Raw genomic sequence first — 23548 nt, forward strand, 5'->3', positions numbered from 1 at the left:
CTGGGAGAGGCTGGTTGGCAGGGAGCTGTGGTACCTCTCACTAAACTAACTGGTGCAGTTGATCCTGCGGGCCCAGGCACGTGTCCCGCATTCCCATAACTTGTTATTGTAATTCTCCCCCAGGCTCCAGGAGGGAGGGCCAAATGTTAAGGAATGTGGAAATTCTCTGCCTTTAATAATAGTGAATTGGGCTGTGACCAAAACATGTCAGAAATTTAAAAAAAAAATCCCCTCCCCTCTTTGACCCATTCTGTTACAAAAACACTCCTGAGCAACTGAGGCCTGACCTAAAATATCCTGCCTCTTCCTGAGAGATTTGGCCCAATGTAGTTAAAAATGATGGCACTGTGAACCCCTGGAAAAGGTGCCTTGTCTTCTTTCAGGGCAACCTTGGAACTGCTTCTGTGTCTCCGAAGAGGCTCCGAGCAGGACTGAGAGGCTGGAGTCTCGTCCCTGCAGCAACAGACTTAGGCTGGAGCTTGAGCTGATAAATGATGAACTTTGGACTCACAAAAATTAGCCCAGCCATAGCACAGCTTTAGATAAGGGAGTTTATGGTTTCTAGGGAAGACAGGCAGATGGGAATCCTGGCACAGGGCAAAGCAGTAGAGCTCCCCCAGTCCTCAGGATCTGGAGAAATGGCATCCCAGTACATATTGCTACTAACCATGGCCTGCCACTTTTTAAAGAGATTGATAATGCTGGAGCTTTTCACAATATCAGGGAAACATCCCAACTATCAAGCAATCCCATCTAACAGACCTTTCCAAGCTCTCCTCTGCTGTGGGGATGAGGGAAGGAGGGGTCTCACAGCTCTCTCAAGTTGATCCCCACAAGCCCTCTTTCACTTTGGGAGAAGGTGGGACCCTGGGGGCTAAACCCCACTTTGCACAAACCCCACAAGTTCAGGAGGAGGGTTTAGCCTCCATCTGGATGTCCATCGTGCAAAGACAGCAAACCCCTGCCGGTGCCAGGGCTCTTTTGGCTGGAGTGGAAGGGGTTTGCCTCCTATTTTTGTGGTTGGGAGAGGCCACAGTGGCCCCCATCTTCTGCTTCGTGCCAGGCAGGTGTAGGCTCAGGCCACCAGTTACCAAGAGCCAGGGACTACCTCTTTTGTGGGTCTTGACCAAAATTGCCAAGTTTGAGGTAAAGCTCAGCTGGGGCAATGAAAGCCAAATCAGTTTCAGTGTCTAAAGAGCATCCTCAGAAAGGGCTCCTGGAAGTCTGTTTTTGGCAACACCCTGGGCTGACCAGCAGAATCACAGCAAGTGACCGAGGTATGGGACACTTCCTCCTCATCGCTGGCTTCAGGATGCTTTCGGAGATGGGCTTAGCTGAGATGCTTAGCTTTCAATATGAAAATGGGCAAGCTTCAATGTTAAAAGAGTAAGTAACAACAAAGTTGGTACTGAAGCACATATTGAGTTCATATTTGTATGGACAATGACAGAAAGGAAACAGAGTACCAGGTAGATAAGTATGGGAGCGTGAGCCCCAGCACTGCTTTACTCACTGGAGGAATATGCAACGTGGACAAAGAGCACTTGGAAAGGAAATTACACATCTTGCACCTTCTTGCCTCTTTCTCCCCAAAGGATGTGAAATTAATCAGGGGAGGCCATGCTCCTATCCAACCCATCAGAGACTCAGACTTGTGTCTACTGGAGTTTTTTTTCATTCCAACAGACTGAGATGAGGCTCTTCCATCCCTCTAAAAAACAAACTGTTTTGTGGAGCAGAAGGATTTGGGCGTAGATATCTCTATTTTCAGCTTTCAACACACAAACCAAGGAAGAATCTAACTTCCATCAGATCATGTATTTTTTTTTCCTTCTTTTTTAGGGTCATGCACACATTTTCTGCCATTACTTTTTATCTAACATCTGTAAGTCCTTTTACAGTCTGACCTGCAGGAGCTCACCCCTTTGCAGAGGGAAGGAGTGGGGGGAAGCAGTCTTCTTGCCAAATGGCCGCTCTGGATGCTGCTGACCTTCACCAGCTATGTAAAGTACATTTCCTTCCTATGCCAGAGGATCAAATCAGCTGTCTGCAGAACAATGCTTACGTGGAAAAGGCTGCTGAAGCCCTTTGGATAGGGAACCCCTCGCTCTGGGCCTGGCCTCCTTCCAGGCTCCGCATGCATGAGCAGACACTTTGATGGCGAGTGCCTTCCAGGGGGGATCGCCGCCAAGCGATTCAAAGGCATTTTGGAGCTGAATTTGCAACGCTTTCAGTGAACATTAGGCAGCAAAATACCTTTGAAGTTTCCTGCTCGGATTTATTCTTTCTGTGAGATTTGGGCTAGGGGTATTCTTAAGTGAGCCGATGATTAACTTGAACTTTCTACTAGACTGGAGATGTAATAGTACACTGACTTGCAGACCCTTCTGCTGTGATTAGATATGGTCCCACATGTTTATAGTTCCTGTGACTTTTACAGCCGATGCCTATTAAGAAATTAAGAGGTCCACGATTGCTGTTGTAGCACAGGACCAAAATCTATGTGCCAATTTGAATTAACTTATTCTAAACCCTACCCTTTGAAGAGGACAAAAAAACCCAAAAAACCAAAACATTGCTCATTTAATCTGTTTTTGTTCCTGTGGGCAAGGCTTACGCACTGCATTTATTCATGCAAAATAATGCTGACAGCTTGTAACTCAGCCTCGCTCCACGTGGCAATCTCAGCTGCCCCAGATCTGGGGAGAAGCAGCCCCGAGTGGTGTTCCCAGCTTTTGGCTCCACCTCGGTGGGAGCAGTGGGCACATCAGCGCAGCCTTGTGCAGGAGCAGCACGGCCCTCCAGGGCCGGCAGGCTGGGCCACAGCTCTGCCTGCCTGGCTAAACGGGGAAGTCTCCTGTGAGAGCGGAAAGGGGATCATCTGTCTTTGTTTCTCGCTGCCACGTTGGTGTCTGGGCTTACATTGCAGAGAGATGGAGAAAATGTGAAGAAATATCTCCACCACAAGTTCGCAAGTTTCTCTCCCCTGCCCTCCCCCCGCCCCGATCTTTTTTCAATCTGGGAGAAAACGCCCTCATATTTTAAAGCATGACAACAGCCCGCGGCTGTATAGTTTATGGAAAAACATGATTAGGAGGAGTCTGGGTGCCAATTTATAGCCAGATCTCTCTCCAAAAGCAACTATTGCATGCTCACACTGCCTATTTGCAACCAAATGAGTGTGAGGAACCAGCAGCTGGCAGCCCACCAGGTTGTCTGTGGACATGTCCAGGGCTGGTCCCCGTACTTGTGTCTCTCCAGGGCTGTGGCTGTCCCTGCAGGTCATTTCCTGCAGGACTATGCACACCGCTCTGCAGGGCCTGAGATACGTGCTCTGGTGTGTTTTAGCAAGAAAGTAATAAAGGCTCCAGGGCTGGAGTATAAACAGAGCGAGCAATTTATAAGGCAGAAGTATTTCCAGGATAGAGCCTGGCTTGGTTCTTGCAAGAGCAAATGTGTTTCTCAGCTTCTTGCAAGGCAGTGCCATGGCATCTCTGAACTCTTGACTGAATAGCAGGGGGAAATGATGGACTTTCCTTGCAGCTTCCTAATAGAGGTTTTCATTAAATGTGCCATTTATCTGCACCTGCCAGATGCTTTATACGAGGAAGAGGATGCACAGCACTGTAGGGCAAATCAGAGGGTGGAGGAGGAGGGAGGGATGAAGCAAGGTGACTGCAGAGGTGAGCCCGGGGGCTGCTGTGGGTGGGAAGGCTGGGCTCAAGCCGGGGGCCAGACTGTGGGATGGGATGCTGCAGAGGTGGGGGGGCCAAGCCTCAGCCTCTGCCTTCCCGAAGGTTTTCAGGAAGGCGGCAGGGCAGGACAGGGACATGTTGTTCCTCCTCACAGCTGCCCCAGGGGCCCCTGCATTCCTCCAGGAGGCCTGCCCTGCTTGCAGCCTGCTCTGCTAGCCCTGCCTGCAGCCTGCCTTGCCTGCTGCCTGCACACTGAGCCCCCAAGTTGCAGGAGCAGCCTGAGGACTGGGGGGCAGCCCAGGTGCCCACCACGCAGCCTGGGTTGGTGCATCCCATGCCCTGGGATCAGGGCAGAAATGGATCCAGACTTGGTTGTTTGGTCCTGCTCTGCTACAAGTGTCTGCCACAGGGCATTATTTCTGGCAGGGAATTATGCTAGAAGTATTAATCAACACTAATGGGAGAGAAAGGCCAGGGCAGTACAGGGACACCTTTCCACACTGACTTTCAGGAGAGGCAGTTCCTTCTTAAATAGCTGCACCTGCAGCACCAGTTCATTGGGGATGCTGTGGGCCCTGCCTACAGGTGGGTAAACTGAGGCAGGGAGGGTTACCTGGCAGGCCACACCTTGGGAAGGTTAGTGGAGCCATGGGGAATCACCAAGATCCAAACAGGAACCCAGCAGAGAGAGAAGCTGCAGATCCCTGAGCTGCCGCAGCTTGGTCTCTGTGAGGAAGGCCAGAGCTGGGTGCCAGGCACTCAGCTGCTGCTCTGGGGCAGACAAGAACCTTTGCCTTCCCTTTGCCTTCCTCTCCTCAGTTTCTCCAGGTGCCATCAGTGGTGTTGGAGTCATTGGTCTCCCTTTGCTGTCACTCCATGGGCCAGAACAATTCCTTTCAGTGACTGCGGATTTGCACCAATGCAGACAGCTCTGTTGGTTTTCCTACCCCTGCTCAAAATAATGTGGAATAGTTTGTTTTCTCCATTTTCTACTGAAAAGAGCCTTTTATCAGAACAAGAGCTCGCCTGGAGAATTTTCCAGCTCTGTTTCCCTGCCTCTTTATCAGTGTATTAACACAAACAGCGCTGTGACCTTTTTAACCAACATACGTGGCCTCCAGTAATGCTGGGCTGGAAGCACTCCACAGGTCAGACGACATCCTGCCATCAGTCATCGGCCTCACGTGCCTCGGTGCACTTCGAGTGGGTCTGCCAGATGCAGTCAGTGCATCCACTCCGTTCTTCCGTGCATGTCCTAGGAGAAGCTCTCTGACTAACAGATGTTTTTAAATGCTCTTTCACATGGGAAAATTGGGAATTATGTGTTTTTGTTGTACCCTTGCTATTTCATCCAGCGACGGGGCTCTCCAGGGATGGAGACGTACTTAAGAAAAATATTCACTTCTAAAAGCTTCTACAGATCTTTTTCACAATACTTCCTTGGCTTAACCAGCCCAGCAACGCACACTTGTGTTTCTGTTTTGTGGCAATTAGTAAGATTTGCTAATTACACCACTATGTGCTTAAAGACAATTGATTTCCCTTTGTAGCAGAGAACAATTTCCTGTTATGCTGATTCTCTTAATCTTCATCAGAAACAAAACCAGGCTGCCATTGCCAGTAATGTGTCACGTTCCTTTATTAAATCACTCTCTTTTTCTGCCCCAGTTACGTGTCCTGTGTTTATTATTCCTGATCAGTGGATTGGATCACCTACAGCTGTTATGACTTCTACATATTTTGCTTCATGTATTGCTGGCACCAGGCAGAGTTATTGAAAAGCAACTGCCTTTGCTCAGCAGCTTGCGTGTCTCCTTTGGCAGTGGGACGCGGCTGTAGGGACAACCCTGGACCTTTTACGCTTGGTTTTGGCACGTGTAAAAAACTACTGGCAGGGGAGGAAGTTCAGAGCCTTATATGTGAGTGTGTTGGCCATCCCCTTGCAGGCAGCCCAGAGAGCAAGCACAAAACACACATTTCTGCTCATGTAAATGCACAGGTTTTGTTTAGAGTTATAGTGAAGAAGACCAGGCTCCTCAAATAAAAGATTTTCTTATGCCAGGGCTGAGAACCACTAGTGCAAGCAGAGTGTGAATATTCAACTCATTGTACTTAAGCCTGTCCCATTTACACATTCCTTTGCTTAGTGGGAAACTCAGCAGCTCAGAAGAGAGAGCAAATTGGTGTGGCCCAGGCAGATGAGCATGCAAAGAAATGTCCTGGATAACTTTGTATGGAAGATGGTGCTGGATGGCAACTCCCCAGGGCTTCAAACCAGACCGGAAGTTTTCCAACCCAAGGCTTTACCTGAGTGAGGGAAGTGCCACGAGTCACAAAGGCAGTGTGTGACTCGGGGCCTCCTGGGACAGACAGGGTTAGTGCACTGAAGACTGCTTTGTGATACCGGAAAGCCACAGTATTCAGGAAAGGGAAAAAATTCCCACCTTTCCTCCACATGTCAGGCAAGATCTCTTTTATCATCTGGACTGCAGATGAGAACTCTGATCCTCTCCCCTCCTGCACAGAGATAATGCTTCAGTTCAGTACTCCTCCTGCTAGGGCTGGGAGATGCTTAAAACTCCCTCCGATCTACTGTGATCAGCTTCATCCTTCTTCTTTGAGACATAAACCCCATTTCCATGAAAAAACCCCCAAAACTAACCACGGTGTAGTTCCAGCAACACTTTTTAAGGTCAAAAGCAGACTGATAGTCTGTATATTCACCATTCAGGTTCTGTGGTGACAGACCTGGTTTAACATTGAACACTTGTTCAGCTCAGTCTTTTGATACAAAATCAGCTCAGATCATTGAAGGAGAGGACTGATGAAACATGGAAGCAGAAAAAACATCCAGCCTCTTCCAAGTGGGTAAATATACATGAATAAAACCAATCCCATTGTAAACTGTATCCCATCTGTAATCCCATCTGCAAACTGCAATAAGTATTGCAAAACTATTAAAAAATCCACAAAAACCAAAAAAACAAAAAGCAAAACACCAACCCACCAACCAGCCCCAATTACTTCTTCATTTATAGCAAAATGAAGAAGATTTTAGAAAAATCTCCCATACTGCAAACCTCCCTAGGAAGGAACCAGCAGTGCACTAGTTAACATTCTTTCTAGTGCCGGTTGGTTGTGAAAGGTTTAGAGAATAGGAATAGCTTTCTGTGAGGCTTTACACAGAAGAAGGAGAGACAAAGAGGAGAGACTGTACGACCTGCCTTATATGTGGAAATTCTCCCTCCAAAAGAAACAAGCAGGCTTTACAAAGTCAGATGAGAAAATGCCATTATTAACCTGATGTCAGTTCTGTGGCATTAGTCTGATAAGACAGCACACAGATTTTATTTTGCACTAAATCTCCATGTTTGGGTTCTAATAAAGGTCATGGAAATATAAATGCTTGTCCAGCAATGCTCCTGTACAGGTTTTCTTTTCAAAGCACAGGTGGAACAAGCTGGATAGAGAGCTATCTTAGCTAGTGACCTAACCTGTAACAGTGTCCTTTAATGTGATAGAAAAAGCTCTTTTGCCTTGCTGCAAAGCAGCACGGGTGTGTCCATGTCACCTCAGTTCTCACCCACACCAAATAACACATTTTTCTACACAGTGACGTCTTCCAGCACATTTCAGTGCCCCCATCACCCCAGCATCTGAGATGCTTTCTCATTAAATCAATGGCATAGGAAAAGTACTTGGTGACCTTTCAGGGCTTTGCCAGTTTTTTTGAAGTCTAGTCACATGAACAATTTTGGGGTAGAAAGTGTGGCAATAATTATTCTTTAAATCTGACACTACTTAAAATAGAAATTCAATATAGATTGGATCAGTGCAACCACCAATCCTCTATCCCTTAGACGGACAGGATGCTTCAAATGCCCCTTCTGTGTCATGGATCCATTTCTTGGAGCAGCTTGTCCTTAGTCTGTCCCACTGGGTTTAGCAAACCTCCAACATCATCTTTGGATCTCACTTCATGGAATAAGGACAGTGGCAGCACATCATTTTTGCCGTGTATGAATGCAGCGCAATTTGACTGATCACCTGCCAGCACTCTTCCCTCTCACTTCTCAAGTGTCCCCTGCCCAGATTTAAACCTCCAGCACTATTTACCCACTGAGCTCTCCAAGGGGGCACAATCTATATTAGGCATAAAGATGCCTCTCTACTGTGGCACAAATAACAACTGCCAAATAAATAAGACTTCTGTGCTGAGTTATTTTACAAAGGCTGGGTAACAGGCTGCAGCCTGTGTGTCATTATCTGTCCCATCTAGGGACAGACCGAACCTGTGAGTCACAATTACTGTAAAACAAACGGTAATTGTGCTTCAGAGCAGGTCACCCTTGTAAGAAATGTCAGTGGCTGCCAGCACAACAGCAAAGCTCAGCAGCTGGCACCTCTGCCATCCTTCAAACATACACTTAGCAGGGGATTAGGCTCTGTCACACTGTCTGCATCATCTCTCTCACTCACTCTTTCAGCACCTTTTTTGTATTCTCTAGACCACACTGAATTACAACTTACTGTAAACACACTGGCGGGACTTCTGACCTTACACTTTTTGTGAGTCTGCTGCTCACTACCTTTCCTTTTTTAGCCTGTAGAAATCCATTCCCTATTTTGATTTTTGCCTGAATCACCAAGCGACATCTACAATTCACTTCCTCAGGCAAGAGCAAATACCCTCAAGTGCTAACAGCAATAAACACTGTGGGCGGCTGCCCGGCCCTGCAGTGACTGCAGCTGTTGTTTAAAGGCACCACAGGGTTGCTGGGCTTACAACATCTTTCTTCATCCTTGTAAATGTATAAAGTTTTTATTTACATCAAACATGTCACCTTTCCCCCAAAGAAAAACTCTGTTAAAATGGTTCCACAGAGTGTGTTAAACCTTTTACATAAATTAAAAAAAAAGAAAAAAAAAAGAAAAAAAGCAGGACTGGGCTGTGTCACAGATTTTACTTCAAAGGATCTCTTTCACAGCCCTTTTAGGGGCTTCTGAACAGGAGTTTTATGAATTTATAACAACATATATGTCAGGCAGACACTGGAATTCAAATTATTTTAACTCCAACTAAAGGCCTGTGTTCAAATGTCTGAATGCATTCCTTTGTGGCTCAGATTTCTGGAGTCTTAAAACTGCAAAGACCATATCTTAATTGTAAATATTCAATTTCTTAGTCATTCTGGTGTCAAAGGACTGCTGGAGAGAAAATCTGCACAAGTGTGGTCCAGAAGGGAGCAGGAATCAGAAGAGTTTTGTTGCAGAGGTGGGGATGTGTAGAGCCAAACATGCTCGCTAAGCCTTGCATCTCTGTTATGCATCTGGATATTTGGTACCAAAATTGCATAAACCCCAAATGAATATTGGCATTGCTTAGCTAGTGCCCACATGGCAATGTGATCTGTCTTGGGCCTGGCTGCTGAGGATGTATGAGACTTATTTACTGTTATGTGGGATATTTTTCTTGGTTTCCTTTCAGTTCAGTACAGAGTCTGGATGCCTGCTGGGCTGGAAGGTTACTGCAGACCTCTGTATTTGCCTCGCTGGTTCTTACTGCTGATTTCTTAGCTGTCAAAATGGCTCACAAATTGCTGGCTTATTGGACTAGTTAGTTGGATGACTGTTAAAGAAAAAAACATTCTTTCACAATGAACCCTGCAATTGTTTCCTTGGAAACTCCTTTTCAAGCATTTGCTGAACACAATAAATATTTCCATGTGGATATATCAGCAATGCAGTGTACAAATAACCTGTCTGAAATCAGGCATGAGAATAGCTTTATGTTTCAGGAATGTCTGATTGATTTTTTAGAAACATGATGGCTATTTTCACTTAATGAACCCCTCAGGAAAAAAAAATCTCAATTCAAGTTTCACAATCTAGGCACTACAAGAGCCTTGAGTGGCCTGAAAGTCTCTGAGATGGCTCATGCATAGGAAGTAACTTCCATCCTGTTCCACGCAGAAACAACCATCAATACTTTGCTGAAGTTGCACCTCTCATGCATGTGCCAACACAAATACATCAGCTAGGAAGGAGAACCCTGGCTAAGGCAGGGCTTGGCTAAATAATCTGACCTTTTTCTTGGCTTGGCTCTGAAATTTATGTGAAATGTATCAAACCACCCATTCTGGCTACCTGCTGTGCCCAAGGCCATTGGTCAGCACAAAGAAATTATTTTTTAAATTAACACTCTGTAGTGTTTTGTAGTGTTTCCTTAAAACTTTAAATGCTGGTTAATGGTAGGGTACCCAAACATGAGATCCAGGCAGCAAAGCACATCTAACATTTGGGGTAGCACATACTCAGGACAGTTGTTTAGTCCTGGAATCACATTTATGCATCTGCAATAAGCCAAGCCAACTTTCCAACAGGATATATTCCTGAAGCTGACACTAAGCCCCCTGTGCTTTCTTCAGTTACATTCTGTTGCAATTGTTTAGTTCTTCTGTGCTTCCTTTTCATTCTCCCAAAGAATAAGGACAAGCAGCATCATACCGTGATTCAGTAAGGAACTTTAATTCTGCACATTTCTCCACATTGAAAGGAAGATTTAGCAGCAACCTGATTTTAATAAGATTTCTTTCCCACCTTTACATGAAGTGAAATAACCATAACTGCTCTTTTTGCATTGCTTTCCACCTCAGAAGATTCCAGATCCCTTTTGCAGCCCAGCAGAGCCTTTACTATTCTTGCACTAAGAAGTTGATAAGGGCAGTTCTGGGAGACAGAAACGCCTTTTTAATGGCTCGTCCCTGCAGGTGCTTGACTCCAAGCTCACTCTGAAGAACGAGCTCCTGGACTTCTTCAAAATTGCGGGCTGCTTGCTGAGGCACAGAAACTTTACCACAAGCTTTGTTATTAATCTGAAAGAGAGACACAAAAACAAGAATCAAAAGAAGTTTAACTAGACTGTTTCCTACAATTTAATTTCCTGTATCCAACCCATCTTTTTACAAAAGGAAAAGGGCAAAGTGGAATAAACTCTCTTTTCTCCAAACCCACACTTTCTAAGTAGAGGATAAAATCCTTCTTATCTCCTGTCCACCATAAGCTAAAACTCTGATTCATGATACAAAAAATTAGAGAAGTAGCCACAGGAAGTCTCAGTTTTGAAGACAGCAAGCAGCACGTGACTGTGCAATGCAGTGATCTTTTAATTTTAAAAACGTGACAGGCACATAAGCTGCACAAGATGTCTGGTGGGAGTCTTGGTTTGTACATACTTTTGGGCAGCAACTTGGATTCTTTACAGCTAAGCAATGTCTTGCAGAGATTCAAATGGAAGATCTATTATTTTTAGAAAAATAGGCTTTAACTTAGTGTATGTTGCACTCATTGTTATACACTGCACTCAACCCATGGCTCATTAATCCAACACTGACCACAAAGACGTCAGCTGCTCACTCAGCAACATCTTCCTGTGTGGGGCTGGTTTTCAGTGCAGCTTCCACCCTGGTTTTGCTTCAGTAGGGCAGAATCACGTAAGTAAAACTGAGTAAGCCCTTTGGTGGGAATCACCTTAGTTTATAAAATGGTTTTATAAATCCTTTCTATCATCCAGTAAGGGTAGATAACAGAGACAGACTACAGAGCCTGACTGAGTACTTTTCTGGAGCTGGCATAAAATTATTACAAAAGCTTTCAGATTTATATGGACTATTTTCAGTGCCTTAATGAGAAGAAGGTCAATCACACATTTTAGAAAATGAAACCATTCAAATCTTTTAATGCAGTTAATTGCATTACTTGCATAATAATCTATATAGGTACTGCAGATTTCTGAGCCCTAGGCATCATTTCAGGGAGATTTCAATCATCTAAAAGAAACACATATTGCTTCATGCAGTTTGGACACAAAAATGTTCACAACTTGGTTTTCACCTGTATTTTATCCAGGATATCTCCATGCAACATACAACAAATGAGAAAGACCTAGTTCACTTGCCTAGTTTGTATTTTATTTTAATGAAAATAAAATAATTTGTGCAATTCTATGAAAGAGGAAGTTGGGACAGATTTTTAAGGAAGAAGATGGAGTCTCAAATGCAGCAAGGATGAGCCACTTCTGTTTTTTGACTAGTCTTGACAATAATTTGCAGTGATGTCATTAGGCTTTTAATTACTCCTATGTGCATCCATAACGTGGCATCATAAAAGGCTGGCTGTGTTAAACTTTGCCTTTAGCATCTGGTGTAAAGCAAAAATCCTTGAAAAACACATAGGAGTTAATTTTTAAAGCTTTTATGAAAAATAACTACAAACAGTTCTTTCTGACAGGACACTTCAGAGAAGAAATGCATTCCACAGGAAAAAGAAAACAGTAAAATCCAAAGAGATATAGTTTTAGTGGGAATATAAAGCAAGCTCTCAGCTTGCTGCTAGGACACGCAGCCTGCAGTTCAAAGCTATGCCTGCCTAGTTAAAATGTCATTCACTGTCCTCCATCACGCAAATTAATATGTCCCAGTGGATGGATGTTGGCAGGGGGAAATTTTCCACAACTAGCCTATTTGGTGCTGTTCTCAACAGAAAAGCCAAGCAGCCTAAATCAACTTGGTAAATAAATGACTGCTAGTGGTTGTGTTTTCCTAGAAAGGTCGAGAAGCCTGGGCGACCTGGCACTGTGTACCTTCCCACAGCACATCTCCACCTTCCCACAGCACATCTCCACCTTCCTACAGCATGTCTCCTGATCTTCCCACACTCTGCTCTGAGCTGGGACCATAATTTTATCAAACAGCAGATTGGTTATGGTTTCACCACGTGTTTGAGCATGGCTTTCATTATATCATAGGTATCATGAAGCATTTTAACACTATTCTTAAAACAGGCAGCTGCAGATTTCATCACATGCTGTGTGTAACAAGCATCCTAGCCACATATTCTTTTAGTCCAGGGCTTAGGTTCTCAGCAGGAGAAATGCCTTCTGCTATTCCTCCATCTCTCTCTCTGTATCTCACTAGACCAGCATAACCCTTGGCATTTCCAGGTAAAAATGCCACACAAGAAAATTGGGTGCTGGCAGCCTTGTTTCTCTGAAAAACCATGGCAAACTGCAATAGGAGAAATACACAAGTCTTGGGTCCTCTCTTCCCCTGAGGAAGGAAGCTGTTGCTTTTTTCTTCTCTTCTTTTCCTTAATTTCTTTTTTTTTTCCTAACATTTGACATTCTACACTATTCCAGATCTACAGGGAGCCAGTGGTAACTACAGAAGTTATAAAACTTGAAATGAAATCAAAGACTGAAAAATAAGCACCTTGAGGCTGCAGAGAGGAATTTTTAATTCAACTCAAATATTTTTTTACCATTGATGCATAATCCTTCTGAGAAGTTAGAAAGAAAATAAATATCTGTGCACTGTCAGGGCCTCCCTCATATGCCAAAGCAAGGAAAATGACACCAATTTTTTTTTTATTTATAAAAACATCAGTTTTAAGACCACATCTGCTAACAGTTCTGCACCACCTAGAAAATGTGAGGAATGCTAGTCAGAAGTATTTATAGGATGAAATGCACACTACATTCAGGTCAGATTTTTCAGAGCATTAATAATATACAGTATAATTAAAAATACTCAACTTTGCAATAATATTTAGAGGAACAGGTACTGTGCATATCCAGTGAATTTAAATGTCTTTCTTGTAGGCAATTTATATTGTTTCAGCCAAGGATACAGTGAGCTGGTTGCTTTTGTTGCTTTGGGTTAAATATGGAAAGACATAACTCCAGCTCAGACAGGAAATAATGAAGTATTTTGTGTGAAGAGAAATAAACCCAGAATGTCTCAGCAGACAAATCCCTGGCAGCCTGAGGCAGTTTGATGGCTCGAGAAGAATAGGGTTGTGGCCCAAAGACTTGGTTTGACTGTACAGCCTTGTGAAGAGACACTGACTCTTTGCAAAACCAATTCCTCTGTATGGCGAGTGTTTCTTGGTTTAATGAGGGCAATTTATTTTTGCAGCCATACAAAAACCTTCAGTGTCCACAAGACTTCCCACATTCTGTGCACGTTCACATTCTCTGCTCCCCCACATCTCCCTTTTGCTTTACTCTTACAGTAGAAAGCCAAGCACACTCTGTAGGCACTATTGCTAAGAATTATTCCCAGTTCAGAAAAGCAACTTGTCTCTCTGGTCTTCCAGTCACTTGCTTTCTCAGAAAGAAGGTGTTTACATACATCATATAATTCCATGAATATATGACTGAGAACCCAAGAGTTGTTTTTTCTCTTATTACAACAAGATTATGCAAGGCTATGGCTTTGACAAAGTCAACCAGGAAAAAAACCAAAAATAATTTTAATAAAATTAATTGATTAAATTATTTTTTTTCTTGTTCCTTTTTATGAGAAGGGAATTTTCGTGTCAGCAGAAAAATATCAGTGAAATATTTAGGTATTTTCATGTTTGGTTGTGTAGTCTTAAAAACATTGTGTCCAAAGTTTTTTCTGTGTTGCTGAAGTTGTTATTTCAAAGATATATTTAATAACATGTTTGCTTTAACCACAACTGCGAAGACGTTTCTAAAATTACACAATTTCTCATTCATGACTTCCTTATAAACTGAACGCTGGAATTCAAGATGTTTGCTAGCTGTGCTTGGATGTGGAGGCTTATTTTGAGCTTGAGAGAAGTGGTCTACCTCAGTGAAGATTTTTACTCTTAGAACTCAATGCTTATCACTTAAAGAAAGAAAGAGAGGGCAAGAAAAAGGAAAAAAGCAATTCACCCACAGTGATTATTAGGCTAAGTCTTCTATTAACCCCAGCTGGCAATTGAGTCCTTCTTGGTTTGGAAAGATAACAATTGAAAATCTCCTTCAAAAAGACATACTCCTTGGTCATTGTTAAGTGTGTGTGTTTAATGTTGGAAACACTAGTGCTTTAACATTATTTCTCATTCTGTTCAAATAAACTGACTCCAGAGATCGGGCAAGATATGAAATTATTAGCAAAGATACTTTGATTAAGGAAATCTACAGCAAAATGGCTTCCCCTAAATTCAACCAATCTCTTCCCTCCTGAAAAAATTCAGCTCAACAAAAACAACCCAACTGCTTTGCTCCCTCCCTCAAAGGGACGAACAGAAAAAAACAGAACTAAAATGCATTGCTTCTGTTTCTTTTACACACAAAGAACATACAGTTTTACATGACCTAATGACATTTCTTCTATAGGTTCCATTTTCATTGAATGTCCAGAAACACAGAAAGTGTTTAAGCTGAAGTGTTACACTTAATTTAGAACATCAAAATTTAGATTGTTAGCATTAAAGATTATCCTTTGGGGAACAGTGAAAAAGGCAGGAGTCCTCAGATCTGGTAGTGTGCAACTATGTTAATTACTGACTAACACAGTGCCTGAGCACGAGGAGCTTGAAGGCAGGTGGAGCAGGAGTCAGCCAGTGGAAGAGCTGAGTCCCTGCTCAGGGATCCCACACCTTTGGCTCCAGGCATCCATTCCCTCTGTGCCTGTCTAATGACCAAGCTTTATAGTGCCTGGGAGCATCCTGAACACGTGCTAGTTAACTAGAGCCATAGGAAAGAAGACAGTAAATTACTCTGTGCACATGCTGGGAAACTGGAAGTTAACTAAAGGTAGCTACATATGCACTCTTCCACTGAACAGCCAGCTCCTTCCCTGGGCCACAAAGGGGTTTGAGCCCAAAGAGAAACTGGAAGTTATAACACTTCCAAAGATAGCTGGTTTTCTCAACCCTATTCCTGCAAAGGGACTCTCCTGACATGTGCCAGAAATTCAGGCCAAGGCAGATGGGAAACATCATTTGGCAAAAATCACAATTTAACTGAGCTTATGATTGGTCTGTTAGGGAGCCATAGCACTACTGGCACCACAAGAAATATCACCCAATTATACATTTGTGTACAGGGCTGAGTTAATAAATGCACTGTCAGGCAAAAATCTGGGCCTGTATTGTGATCCTAGTTTTGACCGTATCATCTTTGCCCATGGCTGTTCATTATCTGGGCCCGTATTGTGATCCTAGTTTTGACCTAGTATCATCTTTGCCCATGGCTGTTCATTGGTCAAATCTCTACAGGTACTAATATGCAGTCACTCTGAAAGATTTATTATACTTTATACTCTCTTCCAGACTCACTATATCTTTTTGTTTAGGAAACCCTTTTAATTACTCAGCACAACTGTAATAGCAGCTTCTATTTTGAACTTTCGCTGGGCCATTTGCTATGGGAACTGACTTCCACATGAGAAGAAATTCCATCATCCTCTGGGCTCATAACACATTGGCCAGTACTTGGCCACTACTGAAAATAAATCAAAATGCTCTTACCAGTACAGACATCTCCACAACATCGGATGGCTGAAGGTAATCTGGGTCTACTTTGGGCCAGGACTGATGCAGAACATCAACATCCCAGTGATGATGAGTACAAAGTTTATTCTGCATATGTGCCAAACCTGGAAAATGAAAACAGTACAACATTCCTCTGTATGTGGTAACCAGAACATTTGGTCTCTGGAATTTGTTTGACAAATTTGATCAGGATAAAGTTGACTTTAAAAGCAAGTGCCATAGGAGGAAATAGCATTGTTTAGATTAGCATACAACACATTATAAACAGAAAGATTTACATCTTTGAAGCATTTGTTTTATACCACGAGTAAGGATATTAACAATGTGGGCACACTTTAGATTTAAATTAACACTCTATAACTTTGCCAAGAGCACAGAAGACTGCTGCTTATTATTTTAAATTGTAATCCTGCAACACAAGCTGACCTCTGCTTCTAGAAGTCAACCATAATACTGCATTTATTTTCAGTAATGCCATCAGTTTGATTAGAATTTTACTAACAATTGAGAATGATAAATGATAATGCCTTATTTTACCACCTGTAATATGCTGGGTAGTTTCTAAATTTGCAAGTCAAGCTACTTGCAAGATTTTCTCTATTTTGCGAAGTATATTTTCTCACAAATTAAAGGTGATACAAAGGAATGCCTTGCAGAGCTTGCTCTCCTTCTTATGATTTTTACATTCTGAAACATTTTATCCTTCTTCGATTTTATTTTAAAAAATTTCTAAAATGGCTACAAGTGATCTCCTTTCATTAAACTGGTCTTCTCAAGATAATTAAATCCTGATTTGTTTAAGTAATAGGATAATAGGATGCAAGTAATTCTGAAGCTGCATTCTGTAACTGAATAGAAGCTTCTGAGTGGGATTTATGTTGCTGTTCACTGCAGCTATATAACAAAATACAAAGATTTCATTTAACAAGATGCTGTCAAATATAATCAATATTGATTGCTCTTGCGATTCTCACAGATCCAGGAGATTTTTAAATTAAAAGCATTCTCTGTGTATGAGTAAGAACACAGACTAAAACTTTTAATAAGCACATGCTTCATTCAGGACTGCAAAATGAAATCTCTTCTGTATGTGAAATCTCTTCTGGTTTAGGGAAACTCCATCAAAAGCATAAAGAAAACCCATCCACACAAGACTCACTGGTGAGACCGAGGCACTGAAGCTGTCCAAACCAGCAGGACAGCAGCCACAGGCACTCACCCAACCCATGCACAGAGCATACATCAATTCAGCTCCCTGGGTTGTTTAGACTAATACGGTGAGTAACAACAAACAGGGACATAAAGAGCACGCAGCTTCCTCCAGAAAAATCCACCACATTTTTGTCAGCGCTTTTTCGGACAAAGTGCTTTGGTAAAATGACACACAGCTGCGCTATTTGCTGAGTGACTCAGACAGGGACAGTGGGGAGAACTGATGGGAGCTATTTCTAATGGCAAGCAAGAACATGCACATTTCCTAATGATAACAACTATTTGTTAGGTAAAAAATTTATTAAAACAGCTCAGTGGCACTCATTTTGTGTATTTTTTTTTTTTCTTTTGCAGCAGTAGCTCAGAAACTGAGAGAGCAAAAGATAGGAACTCAAGCAGAAAAAAATCTTCATATTGATGATTCATTATCACATTGACTGTAAAGAAAACAGCTGTTAGATTCTTTCCTTTTTGGCTTTTGATCACCCAGATGACTTCACTTCTTTCCAACTGATCACATGCTTTGTGGCAGGCGCATGCATGCTGGCCATTCCTTATTTTACTGTTGAAGAGAATTCTTCAGACTATTTAAAACCCACTTTCTGATATATCAGTTTCTATCTACAAAAGCAAAACCAGGGTCCCTTTTAATTCCTGTGGAGGCCGTCAGTCCTAACAAACTATCCAATAAAAAAATAATTAAAATTTATCCTGAAGCAAAGTGTGAGTAAGCTCAGTGTCAATCTTTTGGTTCATCTTCTTGCTACAAAATGAGCTATGAGCTCACCCATAGAAAAAGAGAGTAGAAAAGTCAACAGAACTAGTTTGAGAAAACAGTTTGAAAGGAAACCAAAATGAAGGTTTTAGTTATGTTGCCTGTTTGGCTTCCTGCCTTAATTCACATTTTGTAAGCTGTAGAACACAGAAAACATAATGATTTGGTTTGTATTTTCATAATTCAACACGCTAAACCAGAAACTTTATCACCCTGATCCAGAATGGTGATTGATAAATTAAAAATGGACTATTTCTGAAACTTTGATTGTGAAAACATGTAAAACAACTTTTATTGTCTTACTGTACAGGAAAGTGCCTAGTGAAGTGCATTTTGCATCATATTTTTTGATGTATTTTGCTTTTATGGCTACAGATTCTCTTGCAGATGCAGGACAAAAAGCTAACAGTATATTTTTTACTTACTGTAAGCTTTTTACTTCTATGTATCCATCTGGTACAGGACAGATCAAACACAATACTTGTCCTCAGTCTGAAGTCCTGGTCTTGCTATTGGATCTGCCTCAACGGACTTCTACTGACTAGCAAGCAAATATTAGAGCAAGGTTTCCCTAACCAGCAACTCACAGCATTGGAACCCATTTTAAAACACCAAGTTAAACGAGTAGTGTAGTGTAAATTAGCAAGTTGAGAGAAAGAGGGGACTGGACCAGTCTAACAACTTTTCAGCTCAGGGCAACGTTTTACTAGCATTACAGGAGTATTTCATAAGCATAATACTTCCCCTAAGGTGCTATTTGACAGGGCAGAGCAGATTCTCATTTTAAAGAGATTTTAAAAGGAAGACGTGGGAGCAGTTGTGTATCAGCAAGGTGTTGGAACAGAAAGGTAACTCTAGTCTTACAGAAAAAAAGCGCTGGAAAAAAATTAACTGTAAAATTTCAGTAATTGTGCAGCTACTTAGACATAAAATTATGCAGGAGAGAGGAAAAGTTGTGTTAATGAAGTAAATTGAGAAAGAGCTGGCTTGTGACAAGCTCTTTAACCTGACTTTAACCTCTAGAGAGGTTAAAGTGGAGAAGGAAATGAAGATGGAAGTCTTAATGGGTGATAAAAAGGAAGCTAATGAAAGCATCTGAAGCAATGGCAGTATCAAAGTTTAGGACTAGGGATTTTTGAACAGAAAATTAAGAAGATCAGAGGGGGATGTACAAGATGACTCTGAGGGTGAATACCCAAATACTGCGAGTTTAATAAAAAGTCAGATCAGGAGTGTGTAAGGGCAAGTGAAGAGACATTTTGAGTGAGTATCTACTTGCCTGTGAAACCTCTTTCTGGCATTGTTGCCATGTTAATTTGTTCTTGATATTCTCCTTACTATTTAACGAATCTCCCTGTTTGACAGATTTGGGCAAGTTACATATCCGAAATTTCTTTCTGCAGCTCAGGAAGAATATGTCTGTCAGTCATATGTGAAACAATCTGCAATCTCAAAGAAATGGTGACAGCTGTTTCCAGACAGCTCTGAGAAAACCTGTATACCATTGGTATAGTAGTACAGAACTAGGACGTGAAAAGCCTGGGTTACTGTAAGCCAACTCTAGGATGTGCTTGCAATCCAGCAAACTCCACACAAATCCTTTTAACTTTCTTAAAACAATCTGTCTTCCTCCATTTGAAAGACTTTCTCTACTTCCTCTTACGCTATTACTCTTGGAGAAAAAAAATTAATCTCCAAATCATGTTTCTTACAGGATTTGTGAAAGGGGATTTCTACATTCAGATTTTCAATTAAAACCTGCAACATCAATTAGCTTTTACTCAACTCCATTCTTTTCAGAAGGCTTTTTGAGCAAGGGCTGAATTCAGACAAATCCTTGCAACAGAGCTATTGTAGTGACAGTTTAAATATTGCTTAGACAATGATACCATTAAAAATTAAAAAAAATTATGTTTGATTTCAGTATTTCCTAAGATATGTTTATCAAAGGTGTATATATCTTTCATGAGCCATCTCTAATAAAAATTTAGCAACTCACAATAAGCAGTTTCATATCCTTGTCTGAACAGTAAAACACTGTACTACTACAAACAAACTAAAAAAAACCCTCTCAAATGGTGTCTGTATATTCCTTAGATACAAGGTTTCAGGAAGGAAACAGATTTCCTCATCCTGTTAGTGTTCATAAACTGCCAAGATATCAGCCGGATGAACTCTTCCCACACTGAGGGGCTACGGCTGCTTTTTATGTTATTGAGTGATAAACCAGCGCATTCTCTGCACAATTAACACCAGCAGGCTGACAACACCAAAAACTGCTCATCCTCTAAGGGAGGAGAAGAACTTCTTCACACACTAAGTATCGTGGGTTGCTGTTCAGCTGCTGAAACGTGAGGCACTTACAGAACAGCAGTCAAGCAGCTTCCATCAAAGACTGGGGTCCACTGCTATAGGTGCAATTTATAGAACTAACAATATACAAACTCCTTTTCCTGACCAAGTTACGAAAGCGGAAGCAGCATTATCCTGACATTTAGATGCAAAGACAAGGTACAAAAGGAGAGAATTATTCTCTCTGAGTATGGAGACTAGAGCATGGAGAAAACTAAACAGAGTAGTTAGAAACCTTAATTTTCATATTGAAATTATTTAAAATAGTAAAGTATCATCGCTTATACACAACAAAGTTTGAGAAATTGGTTACATTAGAACAGCAACAGGACTTGGTGGAACTAGAGTGCAATTCAAAACTTGGGGAATTTTTAATATGAAATCTCAATCCCAGGACAGAACTGAGAGATGCTGGCTATTTCAAAATAATACAGTATTCTTACCACAATGCAGCAGTCAAATGTATGCACATTCTCCTGATAAAATTGTTTAATAACTTCAGTATAGTGCAATGATTACCATGCTAAAAGATACTGTCATTTTCAAATTTAGTAATAAAATTCTTCAGGCAGTAACCAACACACTATGGTTTTTAATGATTGCTGCACTGAATTACAGTGCACATGTCTTTGGACCACACAAGTAAAATTTTTACTTTAAATGCAGACAGAGGCTGAGGACAATACACTTCCAATTTTTGTATGCTTCCTTTTGATTCTTACATCAGAGGGAGATACAGAAAATGTTTATCATCTTCATTCTCCAGTGATTTTAGTAGCAAGGAAAGACTTCCTTATCTAACATTCAAAAAACTACAGGATTAAGCTTTGTGTTTGACAAGCTGTTAATTAAGATACCCTAGTGCTCTTTGTCATTTTATCAACCATAGCTGATAATTCTGAATTTCCTAACATGTATTAGAATTCCAAGCTTAGAAGGCACTGTATGTATAAGTAATTATCCTGAATCTCTTCTGTCTCCATCTCAACCACTGTAGAAAACAGTCATGCTAATTGCTTTTATTTAGAATTATTTTAATTAGATGGCACATCATCGTATACGACCAGATGGATCACGTCTGATGACACTCTTTATTCTACACTTAAACTCCTAGTAAGACATTTTTAAATCAGTTGAAATGAAAACACATGCAAAAAACCCAACTCACTCTCCCTACCATACCTTGTTGCTTCCACAGGCTCTGCTTCTTTGTTACTGCTTTGAACAAGAGCAGTCTTTCCTTGGCAATTAACATTGCAGGCCATGCCCAACACTGAAATACCATCAGTTTAGTAGCACTGCTCTGCAAACACTTGAATGCACAATGTTTTTTGCGATGACCATTGAAAATAAAACCATTAAAACAGCATCCAAAAGCTAGCATTAGGTCCAAAACCACACAGCAGTTTGTGGCCAGCCACAATGCAGAATATATTCCTATCTTCCCACATGCATCTTGAGACTTTTCCCAATAAACCTTACAATCAGTTGCTAAATTCTGGCACGCGCATCCCTTATTTCACAGGCTTTAACTGTATCAGCACCATGCAACTTAGCCCATTTGGTATTCAGACCTCTACAACTGTGACAGGTCATAGAAAAGATACCCTGTCTACAATTCCCATTCTCCACGGCAGGTCAATTTACAGCACAGCATCCCTCAGTCTCTGGAGCATCCTAAAAGGACAGGATTTTTATTGAACATTCCTTTAGTCTTTTTAGTATCCAGCCCTCTGATATGGTTAGCTTTGCCTGAATTCCTGAAAGAAAATATTTGTAGTCCAAAGGCTCTGACACAGTTACTTAAAAAAGAGCTGTTTCTGCCCTGGTGTTCAGCTCTTAATAATGCCATCCATATTGAGGAGCAGTTAGCAGCTGACATATGAATTCCTCATGCAAGTCCTGTCTTGAATTGTTCTTCTAGCTCCCTTTCTCCGACTAGTTTCAAGAAATCCACCTCTGTATAGAAGGAAAAAGAAACCAAAGGGAGAAAGGAGAGATGTGGGAATGACACAAAGTTCAAGTTTGTTTAACAATTACGACAGAAAGTGACAAGCTAGATAAAGAGTTCAGAGGTAAGTGACACACATGTGCTGAGTTACAGACATTTTTGCAAATTTCTTGTCCTTTTTCCTAGAACACCTGTATGAAGTTTACAAATACCTTTCCACATCTCTGATGCAATGTGGGGAGCCATAGGTGCAACCATAATGCAGAGGGAAGCCAAAGCATCTTCAAATTCTGTGCTGTGGAGAACAAGAGGCCAAGGAGCTTGCTGAGTGAAAAAGCAAGGAAAAAGAAACAAACTATTAACATTCTGAGGTGGGGAGGAAAGTAGCTTAATTAAGAAGAAAATGCAGTAATAAAACCTAAAATCAATGTCTATGCTAAGGAGAGTGCATTTTCACAATAAATTGGAAACATGAAAATGGAGAATTAAAATCACAACTCTTGGTCACAGAGTGCTCTCTAACACTTAGAAGCTGATCCTGAAGAGGCTGATGAAGACCCTTGGGGATCTGCTCTAGCATCGAACTCTGAACACACACTCATGTGGACAAGAGTAGCCCACAAAACCATTTTTAGTGCTGCCTTTCTAGAAGTGCAATCTTAGGCAAAACCAGAGCTATCTGAGAAGAGGCGAAGCACTTGTATATGACAGTCAAACTGTGCTGAATGCAACACAGATTTTGTTGGGACAATGTTCCCTTCTACAGGATCATCGGGTGGCTTCAGTAAAGCTGAATTTAGTGACTAAGTGAGGTTTTAGAGCTGAAGGAAACTTTGGGAATGAAAAGCACAGCAAAGTCTTTTACAGTTTTATGTTCTCATTATTTTAGTAAAGTGTTGGGCTTCTTTAGTATAGGAAATGTGCAATTTCTGGAAAAAGGTGACTGACAAAATTTGAACTTCATTTCCCCATTTAACTTAATTTAGGGAAAACTTAATAGAAATGATACAGCACTAAAAGTAATCAGATGAACTTTTTTTTTTTCTTTGCCTAAGAGATTACATCCCATGGCAAATTCAGCTGATGAATTTATTTTGTAATCCATCTCTCTAATGCAACAGCACAAAAAATGTCAATACATGTCAACTTACAAGAATTATTTGATGTGATGAAAACTCATTCTCATCAACTAGAAAATTGTCCAAAACCAGTGAT

At 41.4% G+C, this 23548-nt stretch overlaps 1 protein-coding gene across 1 annotated transcript in view; it reads right to left on the bottom strand.

The window, feature by feature from the left end:
- Positions 1–10199: 10199 nt before the first annotated feature.
- Positions 10200–23548, bottom strand: part of LARS2 (leucyl-tRNA synthetase 2, mitochondrial) — a 79931-nt gene continuing 66582 nt past the window's right edge. Inside the window, exons 18-20 of the mRNA XM_005423919.2 lie at positions 22546–22657; positions 16020–16147; positions 10200–10570 (exon numbers count right to left, since the gene is read on the bottom strand). Coding sequence (XP_005423976.1) covers positions 10391–10570; positions 16020–16147; positions 22546–22657 — 420 coding nt within the window. The 3' untranslated portion in view covers positions 10200–10390. The remainder of the gene's footprint in view (positions 10571–16019; positions 16148–22545; positions 22658–23548) is intronic.

This window comes from Geospiza fortis, unplaced genomic scaffold (assembly GCF_000277835.1).
Source record: "Geospiza fortis unplaced genomic scaffold, GeoFor_1.0 scaffold346, whole genome shotgun sequence".
NCBI classification, from domain to species: domain Eukaryota; kingdom Metazoa; phylum Chordata; class Aves; order Passeriformes; family Thraupidae; genus Geospiza; species Geospiza fortis.